Source organism: Lampetra fluviatilis, chromosome 50 (genome assembly GCF_964198595.1).
Source record: "Lampetra fluviatilis chromosome 50, kcLamFluv1.1, whole genome shotgun sequence".
NCBI classification, from domain to species: domain Eukaryota; kingdom Metazoa; phylum Chordata; class Hyperoartia; order Petromyzontiformes; family Petromyzontidae; genus Lampetra; species Lampetra fluviatilis.
Genome location: NC_136324.1, coordinates 4,764,103 through 4,777,811, shown reverse-complemented (window position 1 = coordinate 4,777,811; position 13,709 = coordinate 4,764,103). Strand labels below are relative to the sequence as shown.

At 53.9% G+C, this 13,709-nt stretch overlaps 1 protein-coding gene across 1 annotated transcript; it reads left to right on the top strand.

The window, feature by feature from the left end:
* The first annotated feature begins 7,534 nt into the window (after positions 1-7,534).
* LOC144948640 (claudin-4-like) lies at positions 7,535-13,321 on the top strand. Its single transcript, XM_078878260.1, has 2 exons — positions 7,535-8,305; positions 12,805-13,321. Exons 1-2 carry the CDS (start codon positions 8,105-8,107, stop codon positions 13,294-13,296), a joined length of 693 nt encoding a protein of 230 aa, XP_078734386.1. The 5' UTR covers positions 7,535-8,104; the 3' UTR covers positions 13,297-13,321.
* The last annotated feature ends 388 nt before the right edge of the window (positions 13,322-13,709 follow it).

Sequence of the window (13,709 nt, the reverse complement as noted above, 5' to 3'; positions counted from 1 at the left end):
CCATCACTTACCACTGCCATCATCATCACCATCGCTTACCACTGCCATCATCATCACTTACCACTGCCATCGTAATCACCATCGCCTACCACTGCCATCATCATCATCACCTACCACTGCCATCATCATCATCACCAACACTTACCACTGCCATCATCATCACCATCACTTACCACTTCACCCCCCCCCCCCCCCGTTCAAAGTGCCCCCATGGCACAGCGACACACGCCCTGCTGCCACTGTGCGCGTTCAACGTTGGACAACAACAACACGATCATAACGATTACAGCTGTTATACAAATGCACATATATATACAACATATATACAACATATATGCAACATATATATGTACATATGGCAGTGTCCGCAACGTCACAAAGCGCTTTATGTGAAAGACAATGAGGGATGGGGGAAGGGATGGGGGGGGGGATTGATGGGGGGGGGTGAAAATAGAAAATGCCTCCTAGGCGCGATTTGAAAATCCCAACCGAACCGGACTCGCGGACAAAGACAAAGATCCCCCGTGTAGCCTTCACGGGCTGTTGTGGCAAGTGCAGTGCACGAGCAGCGCACCTATTACAGCCGGCGTGGCGCACGAGGTGGTCGTTGGCCAACAACACCGCGCCCGGCCGCCTTTGTCTTCCCCAGAGCTGTAGTAAACATGATTTAACGCCTTAAATCATGTTTACACAACGATTTATGGCGTTAATTTTAAGGCTGAGTCGACCTAGACGAGGCCCAGGGCGGAGTTCGTCACCGCCGTCGGCCGGGAGCGGGGATCACACACACATCCCAAACACACACACACCAACACACACACACCCAACACACACACACTCACCCAACACACACTCACACCTCAAACATACACACCCAACACACACACACTCACCCAACACACACTCACCCAACACACACTCACACCTCAAACATACACACCCAACACACACACACTCACCCAACACACACTCACCCAACACACACACCTCAAACATACACACCCAACACACACACACTCACCCAACACACACACACCCCAAACACATACACACGCAACACACACACACTCACCCAACACACACTCACCCAACACACACTCACACCTCAAACATACACACCCAACACACACACACTCACCCAACACACACTCACCCAACACACACTCACACCTCAAACATACACACCCAACACACACACACTCACCCAACACACACTCACCCAACACACACTCACACCTCAAACATACACACCCAACACACACACACTCACCCAACACACACTCACCCCAATCACATACACACACCCAACACACACACCCAAATACACACACACACCTCAAACACAAACACACCCCAAACACACACACACACCCCAAACACACACACACCTAACACACACACACACTCACCCAACAAACACCCACCCAAATACACACACACACACCTCAAACACAAACACACCCCAAACACACACACATACCCAACACACACTCACCCAACACACACACACCCCAAACACCCACACACACCCAACACATACACACTGACCCAACACACACACTCACCCAACACACACACATACACCCAACACACACACCTAACACACACACACTGACCCAACACACACACTCACCCAACACACACACATACACCCAACACACTCACCCAACACACACACACACCCAACACACACCCCAAACACACACACCACACACACCCCAAACACACACACACCTAACACATACACACTGACCCAACACACACACTCACCCAACACACACACACACCCAACACACACACACACTGAGCTCCAACACACGCCTCCGCATTTACACTTTCACGATGTTTGGTGACGCCACATAAAGCTTCAAGGACGCGCAACCATGACACTGAACTGTCGTCTCGTTTCTATGGCACAGGAAAGGTTAACCGAGTTGACCCGAGTTGCCCCGAGTTGACTCAGAGTTTCACCCGGAGTCGATTCAACAAAGTGTTTTTTTTTTCTTCCAGAGCCTAAGAAGTTCAAGCCGAAACAGCCCTGGCGCTCCCTCTAGTCCACTTGATGCAGCAAATCTGGCTGTGACTGTCCCACCTGATGACGGAGACTTGTGTTGCCTCCGAAACGTCGTGATTTTTATGTTATTTTTCATTTTATTTCTTATTAATTTTAATTTCATTTTTTACCTACGTGACTTTACCGAAAGAACTAAGAGTATATACTCCCTCTATTCGTCGGGTCCTTCCACAGTAGTGGCGCAAGCGGGGGCCATTGCAGGGCTGCGCCTTCAGCTGAGCGGCACGTTGGTGCGCGGGAGGGAGGCGCGCATGCGGTGTTGCCCTCGTGCATCAGTGGCGAGTCAAAACCGAACCCTTTCATTTGACCAACACCGCACTACATCAGCCTGGTGAAGTATGGTCAAATAAACCCACCCCGACCCCAAACCCGTCCCACACGGCATTCGGGAGGGAGGAGGAAGGGGTGGTTTAATTGGCGTGTTCCCCGCATGTTGAACTTTTTTCGCACCGTACGTGGACAACCCGTGCTAATGGGAGGTGCGGGGTGGAAAGGACAACAACGCGCGCACATCTATGATACCGTTCCTCTTGCGTCTCGCGACCACAGCACCGCGGCTGGACTCGAGTTCCAACTCACGGGGCGACAGCCGGGATCGCAGTACAGCGGCCACGCGATATCTTCCCCCCCCCCCCCATCATCCTCCCCCCCAAAAAAAATCCTCATCGCCACCTCCACACGACGAGTGGGTCCGGTCGCTATTTTTATCCCTCCACCTGTCATACCTGGCGCTCGGGTTGCCCAGACAACAAACGCCGCCCCCCCGCCCCCCCGCCCCCCCGCCCCCCCCGCCCCCCCGCCCCCTCGCCCCCCCGCCCCCCCGCCCCCCCTCCTCCCCCGCGACGATTACGACGTCGAACATTCCCGAGACGACGTTTCGTGTCGCCCCCGCAGGTGATTGATGAAGCTTCGCTGAGTCACGTGACTCCCTTGGAGTGACTCCAATGGTGGCACGTGACTCCAAGGGTGGCACAGTCGGGTTTTTTTTTACAATCGGGTTTAATTGTCGTTTTATATTAAACCCGATCATCTGAGATTGGGAGAAATCCGGTTTAATTGGTTCGAATTGCAGAACCGCACTTCGCCAACTTCTCAACGATGGGCTTCATCCATTCCAAGCGAAGGAACTCACTGGCGCCCACGATTGTGGAGAAGCTCGTGTTCATCAAGACCAACCTGCCCGCCGCATTCTACGACTACCCCGTGCCCAACGGCCCCGAGTACAATAGCAGCAAAGGACGATTTAACACGTAGGCTTTCGCGACCAATGTTATTCATAATCAACGTTTTTGGGTTTAGATCGCGTTATTTATAAATGTGTAAATGTTGTGGCTTCAACACACCGGTGGGCTAAAGCAGTGAACTATTTGTCTTTTGTCAACGTGACATATTTTTTACTGATTGGCCGTGTCGGGTGGTGGAGGGTTACGACACATTTATAAATAACGCGATCTAAACCCAAAAAAGTTGATTATGAGCAAAGGACGAGGAAGCAGCCTAAGCCTATCAGAGTTTCATATTAATTAAACCAGGTTTTAATTTCCCGAAATCGGGTTTAATTGTATTAAAGAAAAACCCGATGCCTGCCGCTGGAAAAATCGGGGTTTTTTCCACCCATGCGTGACCCGTCTTCAGGAGGCGTCCTGCGGTGTGCGTGTGGTGTGCGTACGATGTTTTTAATTGTCTTTCTTTCAACAATTTGCCACCGTTAAAATTCTCACCGTGACGCCGGGCAAACGACGGGGGCGAACTCGTGCGAAAGAATTCGCCTGCATCTTTTGACGTCGCATATTTTGCTGCCATCACCACCATTTGGTATTGGCAAGAGCACTTCATGCAAACTGAGCCACCTCCACCCCCGCCTTATCCAACGCAACCATTATATATTGGCTACAAACTCGTGTATGTGGTGCGTGTGTGTTGTGTACGGAGCGCTGCGCTTAGAACCCAGCGACGCGAGTTCGAAACCCGCTCACGGTCATCAACACCAGTGACGTTTATCTGAACCTTTTTGCGGGGCCATCCCGTAGGTCGACTCAGCCTCGAATGAGCACCTGGTGCGGTGCGTCAAAACATCGCCACTAGGGAGACAAAGGCGGCCGGGCGTGGTGTTGGCCACCCACCCCCTCGAGTGCCGTTCCAGCCTTCATAGGTGCTCGCTAACAGCACTTGCCCCAACAGTCTGTTACAGCTATACGGGGGATTTTTGTCTTTGTACATGGACCCGCGTTCGATACCCGCTCACGGCCACCAACACCAGTGATGATTATCTGAACTGGTCATGGGCCTCTCCTAGGTCTACTCAGCCTCAAATGCGTGGTGTGTAAATATCATTGCTGGGGAGACGAAGGCGGCCGGGCGTGGTGCTGGCCACTCGCACCCTCACGCGCCGTGTCGGCCTTCACAGGTCCTCGCAAAGAGCCCTTGCCCCAAAAGTGTCAAGGCTATACGGGGGATATTCTTAGGTTTTTTCGGTAAAGTCATGTAGGTAACATTTTTTAATGAAAATTAATAAAAGTAAAATAAAAATAAAATAAAAAAACGACGTTTCGGAGGCAACACAAGCTTCAGTCTTCAGGTGGAACCGTCACAGCACGCTTGCTGTTTCAAGTAAGAGAAATTCCAAGAAAACAGTCTCTTTTAATTTTTTACCTACGTGACTTTACCGAAAAAAACTTAAGAATATGAATCATTGCAGTCACGAAAGCTTCAAATCTTGAATTTATACGGGGGATCTTTGTCCGTGTGTGTATGTATCACGTGGGTTCTACGACTCTGTCTCAGTGGAGAAATGATGAACATCACGACTGGAATTGCAACTCATAGGTTGTCGGTTCGATGCCATTCCCCAGCGCGGGAGAGCGAGGCTTGATCGCCGCATCCCGCACACAAAGGAACGCTCTGAACAAAGGTCGAGGGGGTCCTGACCCTTGGCGCGCACCTCACGCAGAGAAGACGCGGCGCCCACCGAGGTATGATGGCCTTTGAGATGGAAACACGCGGTATGCAAAGGTAGGATTGAATGGGAGTCAGAGAATGAGAGAGAGAGAGAGGCAAGGTTTGCACGTACAAAGAACCCCATGCAGCCTTTTACGGAATGTGGGGGCAAGTGCTGTTAGCGAACGCCTGTACCGATAACAATACAAACACACAACAGCGCCAGGCCTGGCTTTTGTATCCCCGGTGGCGATGTTTACACACCTCGCCAGGTACTCATTGGTGGATGAGTCGACCTAGGGATGGCACACGACCGGTTCAGATGTTTGTCAACCATGCTGACCGTGAAACACACACCCACACACACTCATCCACGCGTGCCTGGAACATATACAATCGCTGCATAGAGCCACCACCAACAACAACAACACAACCATGTACTTGACTACCATCCACCCACCACACCACCACCATCACTCGCCACCCACCATCCATCACACCACCGCTTAGCACCACTAACACCATCACGAGCCACCAACCCCTCACGCTCTACACCACCTACGACCACCGTAACTATCCACCCACCATAACCACGACCTTTGGGGGCTTCACACCGCCAGGTATCAAGGCGCGCATTGTGGTGCTGGTGGCATGGTGGGTGATGTGGCGGCATCGTGAAGAGGCGTCAGTGTCGTCTGGTCAAATAAAACCCACGCGGCGTGGTGGACAGGAACGGGGGGGGGGGGCTTCATCTGGCAGTGGATAGATCGTGGCCAATAACGATGTAGTTCTTCTTGGTTCTTTCGGTAAAGTCACGTAGAAGGGAAACAAAATAAAAATAAACTATAATATAATATTTATTTTATTATGTTTTATTTGTATTATTTTATTATTTCCCTTATACGTGACTTTACCGAAAGAACCAAGAAGATGAATCCCTGCAGTCACGAAAGCTTTAAATCGATATTTAACGATCTAGTTATGACGACTCGGCAAGCAGCCGTCTGTGGTTGCCGCGTTGGCAGCGATTCGCAGAGACGCCGCACAGGCAAAACTCGCGTCACCAGCTGCCCCGCGGCGTTCACCCCGAGTGGACTATCGGGGGAGCCGCCTCCCTCCCTCCCCCGCCCCGCCCCCCAACCCCTCCCAGCCCCCTTCCCCCGCCCCTCCCCCAGGGAGCAGCGGCTCAATCGCTTTGGTGTGCGCGCACGCGCGTGCCGGGAGCGGTGGGGCAGTAGTTAGCGCGCCGCGCTATCAACCTGGGCGAGTCGAGTTCCGATTCCCGCTCACGAACACCAACACCGGTGACGAATAATCTGAGCCGGGTACTGGGCGACCCCTAGGCATCAAATGAGTACCTGGTGCGGTGTGTATACATCGCCACTAGGGAGACAAAGGCGGCCGGGCGTGGTGTTGTCCACCCACCCCCTCGAGTGCCGTTCCAGCCTTCATAGGTGCTCGCTAACAGCACTTGCCCCAACAGTCTGTTACTGCTATACGGGGGATTTTTGTCTTTGTACATGGAGCGCTGCGCTACAAACCCAGCGACCCGCGTTCGATACCCTCTCACGACCACCAACACCAGTGACGATTATCTGAACCGGTCATGGGCCTCTCCTAGGTCTACTCAGCCTCAAATGAGCGGTGTGTAAACATCACCGGGCGTGGTGCTGGCCACCCGCACCCTCACGTGCCGTTATGACCGGGCGTGGTAGGTGCTACTCGCTAACAGCACTTGCCCCAAGATTATGTTAAGGCTACACGGGGTGGGGGGGTCTTTGTCTTTGTGTCGGTTAGGTGGTTGCTGGGGGAGGAGGGGTTGTGGCAAGGGGGTTGCGTGGTGATGTTGCGGCGTGGCGAGGTGAAGGAAGGGCGTGGAGTCGTGGTGTGGAGCGGGAGTGTCTGTGTGTGTCGTGGTGTGTGGGGGTCGAGGGGGAGCGGTGGTGTAGTGGTTAGCGCGCTGCGCTACGAACCCGGCGAGCTGAGTTCGATTCCCGCTCACAGCCAACGCCACGGTGACGATTATCTGAACCCGTCCTGGACCCCCCCTAGGTCGACTCAGACTTAAATGATTACCTGGTGCGATGTTTATACATTGCCACTAGGGAGACAAAGGCGGCCGGACGTGGTGCTGGCCACCTACCTCCCCATGTGCGGTTCCGTCTTTCATAGGTGCTCGCTAGCAGCATTTGTCTTAAAGGCTATAGGGGAAATCTTTGTCTTTTTTTCTTTGTTTTATTTGTTTATGTGTGTGGGAGTGTATGTGTGTGTGCGTAGGCGCGGTGTGCAGTGGGAGTGTGTGGGTGTGTGCGTAGGGTCGGGTGTGGAAGTGTATGTGTGTGTGTGTGTGCGTTGGGGTGGTGTCAGTGAGTGTATGCGAGTGAGTGGGTGATTGAGAGAGGGGCGGGGGTGGTTGGAGGGGAGGGTTGGCGAGGTGTATGTGTGTGTGTGGAGGGGAGGTTACACGCGGCTGAGTGCGTTTGCGCGCTTGGGGGTGAGCCAATTAAACTCAGTACGCCAGCCAATCGCCAGTTGCGCCCGGGCTCGACCCCCACCGCGTCCACGCGAGGGGTGGTGGCTCAGGTTACGGCTTCTCGAAGCGGACAGAGCGAGAGAGAGAGAGACGCACCCGGATTCACGCGCACTCGCTCGCTCACCTGCCGCCACGAGTTCCACAAGCTCCCGTTGGGACATCTCATTGAACACCATCACGGCGACAGGTTTTTTTTCCTTTCTCCTTCTCAAATTAACCGGGCTCTATTGTTTGATCAGCTCATTCAATTGCCTCCCCCACCCCATCCATTCCATTCGAACTAAATTCACACCAGCGTTGAAGTCATTTCGAACGCAGGTGGAATTAATTGGCAGGGGGGGGGAGGGGGAGGTCAGGTGACAAAAAAACAAGAATAGAGTTTAAAAATAAAAATCGCACTCGGAGGTTTTCGCGAAGCAGAGAAGAAGGGAGAGGGGAAAGGAGTCGGAGCAGGGGCAGGCAAAGGTGCAAGAGGACATCAGCCGCCTAGCCGAGAGCGAACGCCGTAGAACAAACTCGTCTACCCGGGACCCTAAACCCATCCCGTCCAACACCCCGAGATGGCGAACGCCGCTCTGCAGATCGCCGGGATCGCGCTGGGAATCCTGGGCTGGATCGGCAGCATCGCCGTGACGGTTCTGCCGCAGTGGCGCGTCACCGCCTTCCTGCCAAACTCGGCCAACATCGTGGTCGGCCAGGTGTTCTGGGAGGGCATTTGGATGCAGTGCGTCTCGCAGGCAACGGGCCAGCAGCAATGCAAGGTAACGGTCACATCTCTCTCTCTCTCTCGCTGTGGTCTCGAGGTGCACCTAGCCTGGCACAGGCGGCCGGGCGTGGTGCTGGCCACCCCCACCCTCTCGCGTGCAGTGGTCGGCATTCATAGGTGTTCGCTAACAGCACTTGCCCCAACATCCTGCTACGGGCGAACGGCGGTTTTCGTGTGTCACGTTTGTTTTTCAATGCCTACAAAGATCACCCGTATAGACTTGAACAGAATGTTGGGGCAAGTGTTGTGAGCGTGGCAGCACCTATTGTTAACGCTGGCGCGATCCACAAGGGAGTGGTGGGGCCAAGACCACGCCCGGTCGCCTTTGTCTCACCAATATAGGTTTTTTTTACCAACACCACACCATTGTAATAGTTTTAAGGCCGAGCCGATCTAGGGGAAGTTCAGAACCGCTTCCAGATATTTCGTGTGCGGGAATCGAATTCGGGTCGCTCTGATTTGGAAGCGCAGCGCTCTAACCACGACACGACCGCTCCCAAAAGACAAAGTTTCCCGCCCGTATAGCCTTAACATATTGTTGTGGCAAGTATTATCGATTAGCACCTCATGAAGGCCGGTACGGCACACGAGTGGGGTGGGTGTGCCAGCACCACGCCCGACCGCCTTCGTCATCCCCCGCGGCGATGTTTACACGTCGCACCAGGTACTACTTTTTCGAGGCCGAGTCGACCTAGGGGTCGCCCAGGACCGGTTCAGATATTCTTCACCGGTGTTGGTGGCCGTGAGCGGGAGACGAAATTCGCATCGCCCAGGTTGGTAGCGCGGCACGCTAACCACTGCACCACCGCTCTCTGCGCACACCAAAGCGATTGGGTAGTTGCTCCCTGGGGGGCTGGAGGGGGGCCCGGGGGGAACCGGGGGGCATGGGGGAGGGGGCTGGGGGGGGACCGGGGGAGGGACACCGGGGGAGGGGGTCCCCCAATAGTCCACTCGGGATAAGCGCCGCGGTGCGCTGGTGACGAACGCGAGTTTTGCCTGTGGTTGGTATCTGCGCATCTGCTGCCAACGCGGCATCCACAGACGGCTGCTTGTCCAGTCGTCATAACTAGATGTCGTTCATAATCAACGTTTTTGGGTTTAGATCGCGTTGTTTATAAATGTGTCGTAACCCTCCACCACCCGACACGGCCAATCGGTAAAAAAGTGTCACGTTGACAAAAGACAAATAGTTCACTGCTTTAGCCCACCGGTGTGTTGAAGCGTGAAACCACAACATTTACAATTTGAGTAGTACGACGTTTCGCTGGTAATTGCATCCAGCATCATCGGGCAATTCGCCAGAATTGATTGGCCGTGTCGGGTGGTGGAGGGTTACGACACATTTATAAATAACGCGATCTAAACCCAAAAACGTTGATTATGAATAATATTGGTCGCGAAAGCCTACGGAAACATCGTTATTGGCCACGATCTATCCACTGCCAGACGAATGCCTCCCGCCGTGCCACCCCCAGCCCACCGTGCCCGCGTGGGTTTTATTTGACCATACTTCCCCAGCGCCGGTCAGTGCGGTGTTGGTAAAAGAAAAGGCGATCCGAAGAGAGAGGGCCCCCAATCGGAATCGCGTTGGCCGGGTTCGTAGCGCGCTGCGCTAACCGCTGCGCCACCGCTCCACAACGTCGCCATTTGGTAGCTGGTCCACCTTGTAATTAATTATGGCTGTAACGCTGCGACGATTATGGGCGATTTTAATGAACCGTGTTTAGCGATCCTGCATTGGCAGTAGTGCACAAAGCACCGCTGAACAACGCCACCCCACATTCCGTGTTCGTATAGCTGTGGGTTTATACTAAAATAACGCAATTTGTAGCATATGCGCTGTTTCCCGCGATGGCACTTCCTGATAGCACATTGAAAGACGCGATTGTTTCACACTGCGCTGATGGTTGTAGCGGCCTCCAGTGGCTGGAGGTTGGGAGAATTGTGGGGCGTCGAATGTTGCCGAATTAACACACGCGCCGTATTCGAATGGAGCCCCCCCCCCCACTTGCTCACACTGCCACACGTCTCGCGGCCCCAGCGGGCGCTGAGATTATTTTTGTTTTGTTTTCGCATCTCTTCAAGTGATCCACCAACCCTTGCCTCCCAAGCAAATATTTTTAAGTTTGGGGCTGTCTATAAATGACGTCACGCACCTGGGGAGGGGGTCAGACATTTGTGACGATGTGTGACGATGGGGGGGGGGGTGTTGAAAATGGGGGGGGTGGAGGTGGGGGTGTGGGTGGGGGTGGGTCTTTCCTGGGTAACCTGAAGGGGGGGATCGGTGTGAGTTCGATTCCCGCTCACGGCAGACACCAGTGACGATTATCTGAACCAGTCCTGGGCCTCCCCTGGGTCGACTCAGCCTCATGAGTACCTGGCGCGGTGTGTAAGCATCGCCACTAGGGAGACAAAGGCGGCCGGGCGTGGTGCTGGCCACCCCCACCCCCTCGCGTGCAGTGCCGACCTTCATAGGTGTTCGCTAACAGCACTTGCCCCAACATCCTGCTACGGGGCTATACGGGGGATATTTGTCTTTGTTGCTCCTTTTGATGTTGTGAAGCCGCGTGAAGTATATTAATGATTAATTGAGGAGGCCGAGTTGGGGAAGGGGGGGGAGGTTTGAGGGTCAGGTGCGTGGAGGCAACCCCGCTCGAGGTCCACGGTTTGAATCGCAAGTTTCTCCAGACGCCGGTCGATATTTATTTAAAACGGGGGGGAGGGGGGGGGTCTCAGGTGTTGCGAGGTGAGTTTTGTTGATGGATGGTCTCGGTCCTATCAACAAATCGCCAATGGGAAGATCGCTTTCAGTGGTCGCTTCAATCTCGGGAGGCACGAGCCAGAGCGACAACGGGCCAACTCGACTCGATGTAGGAAAAGGAGATTTTGTCCGGACAGATCTCCCACCCCGTTCACTGCCCCCCACCCCCCCCCCCTCGTTTGCGAAAACAAGACTCTCTTGGGGGTAAAGTGTTTGGTTTTGGTTCTTCACAATCCATGCATACGCACGATTTGTATTCCCCCCCCCCACCGTTGTATTAAATGCGTGCTGACCACGTGGGTTCATACAGCAGTATACTCTTAGTTCTTTCGGTAAAGTCACGTAGGTAAAAAATGAAATAAAAATTAATAAAAATAAAATAATAAAATCACGACGTTTCGGAGGCAACACAAGTCTCCGTCATCCGTCTGTGACGGCCCCACCTGATGACGGAGACTTGTGTTGCCCCCGAAACGTTGTGATTTTAATTATTTGATTTTTTATTAATTTTTATTTCATTTTTTAACTACGTGACTTTACCGAAAGAACTAAGAGTGAATCCTTGCAGTCACGAAAGCTTCAAATATAGAATTCATACAGCAGTGCCCCCCCACCCTACACCTGCACCACCGATTAGCACGGCTTACATACGGTGCGAAAGAAGTTGAACATACACACAGTACGTACATAGACCCTTGCATCGCCCCCCCCACACATCTCGCTTCTACATCTGGGCAATCTCCTTTTTTCACAGCGGCGAGATCTCTTAACCAGGAAGGACCGTTTCCCGAAACGTCACCAACTCGATACAGTATTTATAGATTTGTATTCGGGCCGCAGTGTAGCCGGCCAATGTGCGGAGTGATTTGTTGATTTGTGGGTTGTGCGCCACTGCCAAACGCAGCAATAAACGGTGTCCTGTTGAACGCAGCAACAACAACAACAATCTGACCACAACAATCGCAACAGCGAACAGCTTCTAGAGCAACCAACTACCACGAGCAGTAGAGCGGTGGCGCAGTGGTTAGCAGCGCACTACCATCCCCAACTCCCGCTACGAGCACGGCGACTCTAATTCAATATCACGGCTCGCATCGGTGACGAGTCTCATTCCGCCCTTCCCTTTAATTTACCACCCAGCCTGGGTGAAGTATGGCACCAACGGCCCCCTCCCCCCCCCGTACCCGCTTCCCCCAATGGTGGAGCCAGGGTTTTCAGGTAGGGGGGGGGCAACCCCTCCAGCAATGAAAAATGATTGAGGAGTTGTTAGTGAGTAAGGACTTGTCCCTTGATTTTTATTCGACGCGTGTGTGGCGATGGCGCAGCCATCGATCGAGGGTCGAATTCGAACCGCGTTGTGTGATCGGCATCGCGCTCGCTGAAGGTGTTGATGCCTTCAGGGAAGTCGTGTCCTGTATACACGCAACTGTGCACCATTCTGTGAGTCGCTTAAAGCGGTTGCTTTGCCGTTACTTATTGCCAATTATGGACTCTGACAATTGTACTATCATCTCATAGAGTCCATGACACGTAATAATATGCTACACTGTGGCAGTGGGGGTCGCAAAATGCCGATTTATTACTAATACACCCCAATGATTCGATAGAAATTAGGGATTTCGATGGGATCATTTTGGGGGGGGGCACGTGCCACTACCCCCCCCCCCCCCACACTGGCTCCGCCACCCCAATTGACCCACTCTCGTTCGGTGTGACTGCCCTGGCGTGCACAGGTATACGACTCTCTGCTGGCGCTCACGCCGGACATGCAGGCGGCGCGCGGCCTCATGTGCGTGAGCGTGGCGCTGGGCACCCTGGCCATGCTCATCTCGACCCTGGGCATGCAGTGCACGCACTGCGTCGAGAACGAGCGCGCCAAGGCGTACATCGCCATGTCGGGCGGCTTCCTCTTCATCTTCGCCGCTCTCATCGTGCTCATCCCCGTGTGCTGGACGGCCAACGCCATCATCCGCGACTTCTACAACCCCAGCGTGCCCGAGGCCCTCAAGCGTGAGCTCGGCGGAGCCCTCTACCTCGGCTGGATCTCGGCCTTCATGCTGGTGGCCGGGGGGGCGCTGCTCGCCTGCTCGTGCCCCCCCAAGGACGAGCCCGGGTACCGCCCGGCTAAGAGCGGCTACGTGGTGTCGGCGCCGCGCACGGTGCCAGACACGCACCAGCCGCGGAGGGCTATGAGTACCACTTACTCCATGAAGGAGTTTGTGTAAAGGTGGTAGGGGAGGGGGGTAGACAGACGGGTTGTTTTTGTGGGGGGGGGGGGGGGGGTATGCGGGGGGGTTGAAAGTGTGGGTTATGCATCTGTGCCCGGGGATGAGTTGTATGTTTCGTACTGTCACGGCATAGCATCCATCGACGGCATTGCTGTGCCATGTTAGAGGAACAAAAACAAGTTTTGCTGGCTGGGAGACGCGCGCGCGCGGGCAAGTGCGCGGCGGTGACGTCGTCGCGCTAATCTGCAAATCTGCGCGGCGACGTCACCCGCATCGAGTCCTGAACTATTCGGATTATGAATAAAAGCTTGTGAATTCGGATTTTTTTTTAAGGACGATATTAGATTTTCTTGTTGGATAACTTGCATCGTGTACAAAAGTGATGTGTGTAACGGTCTGCGGCGCACTGG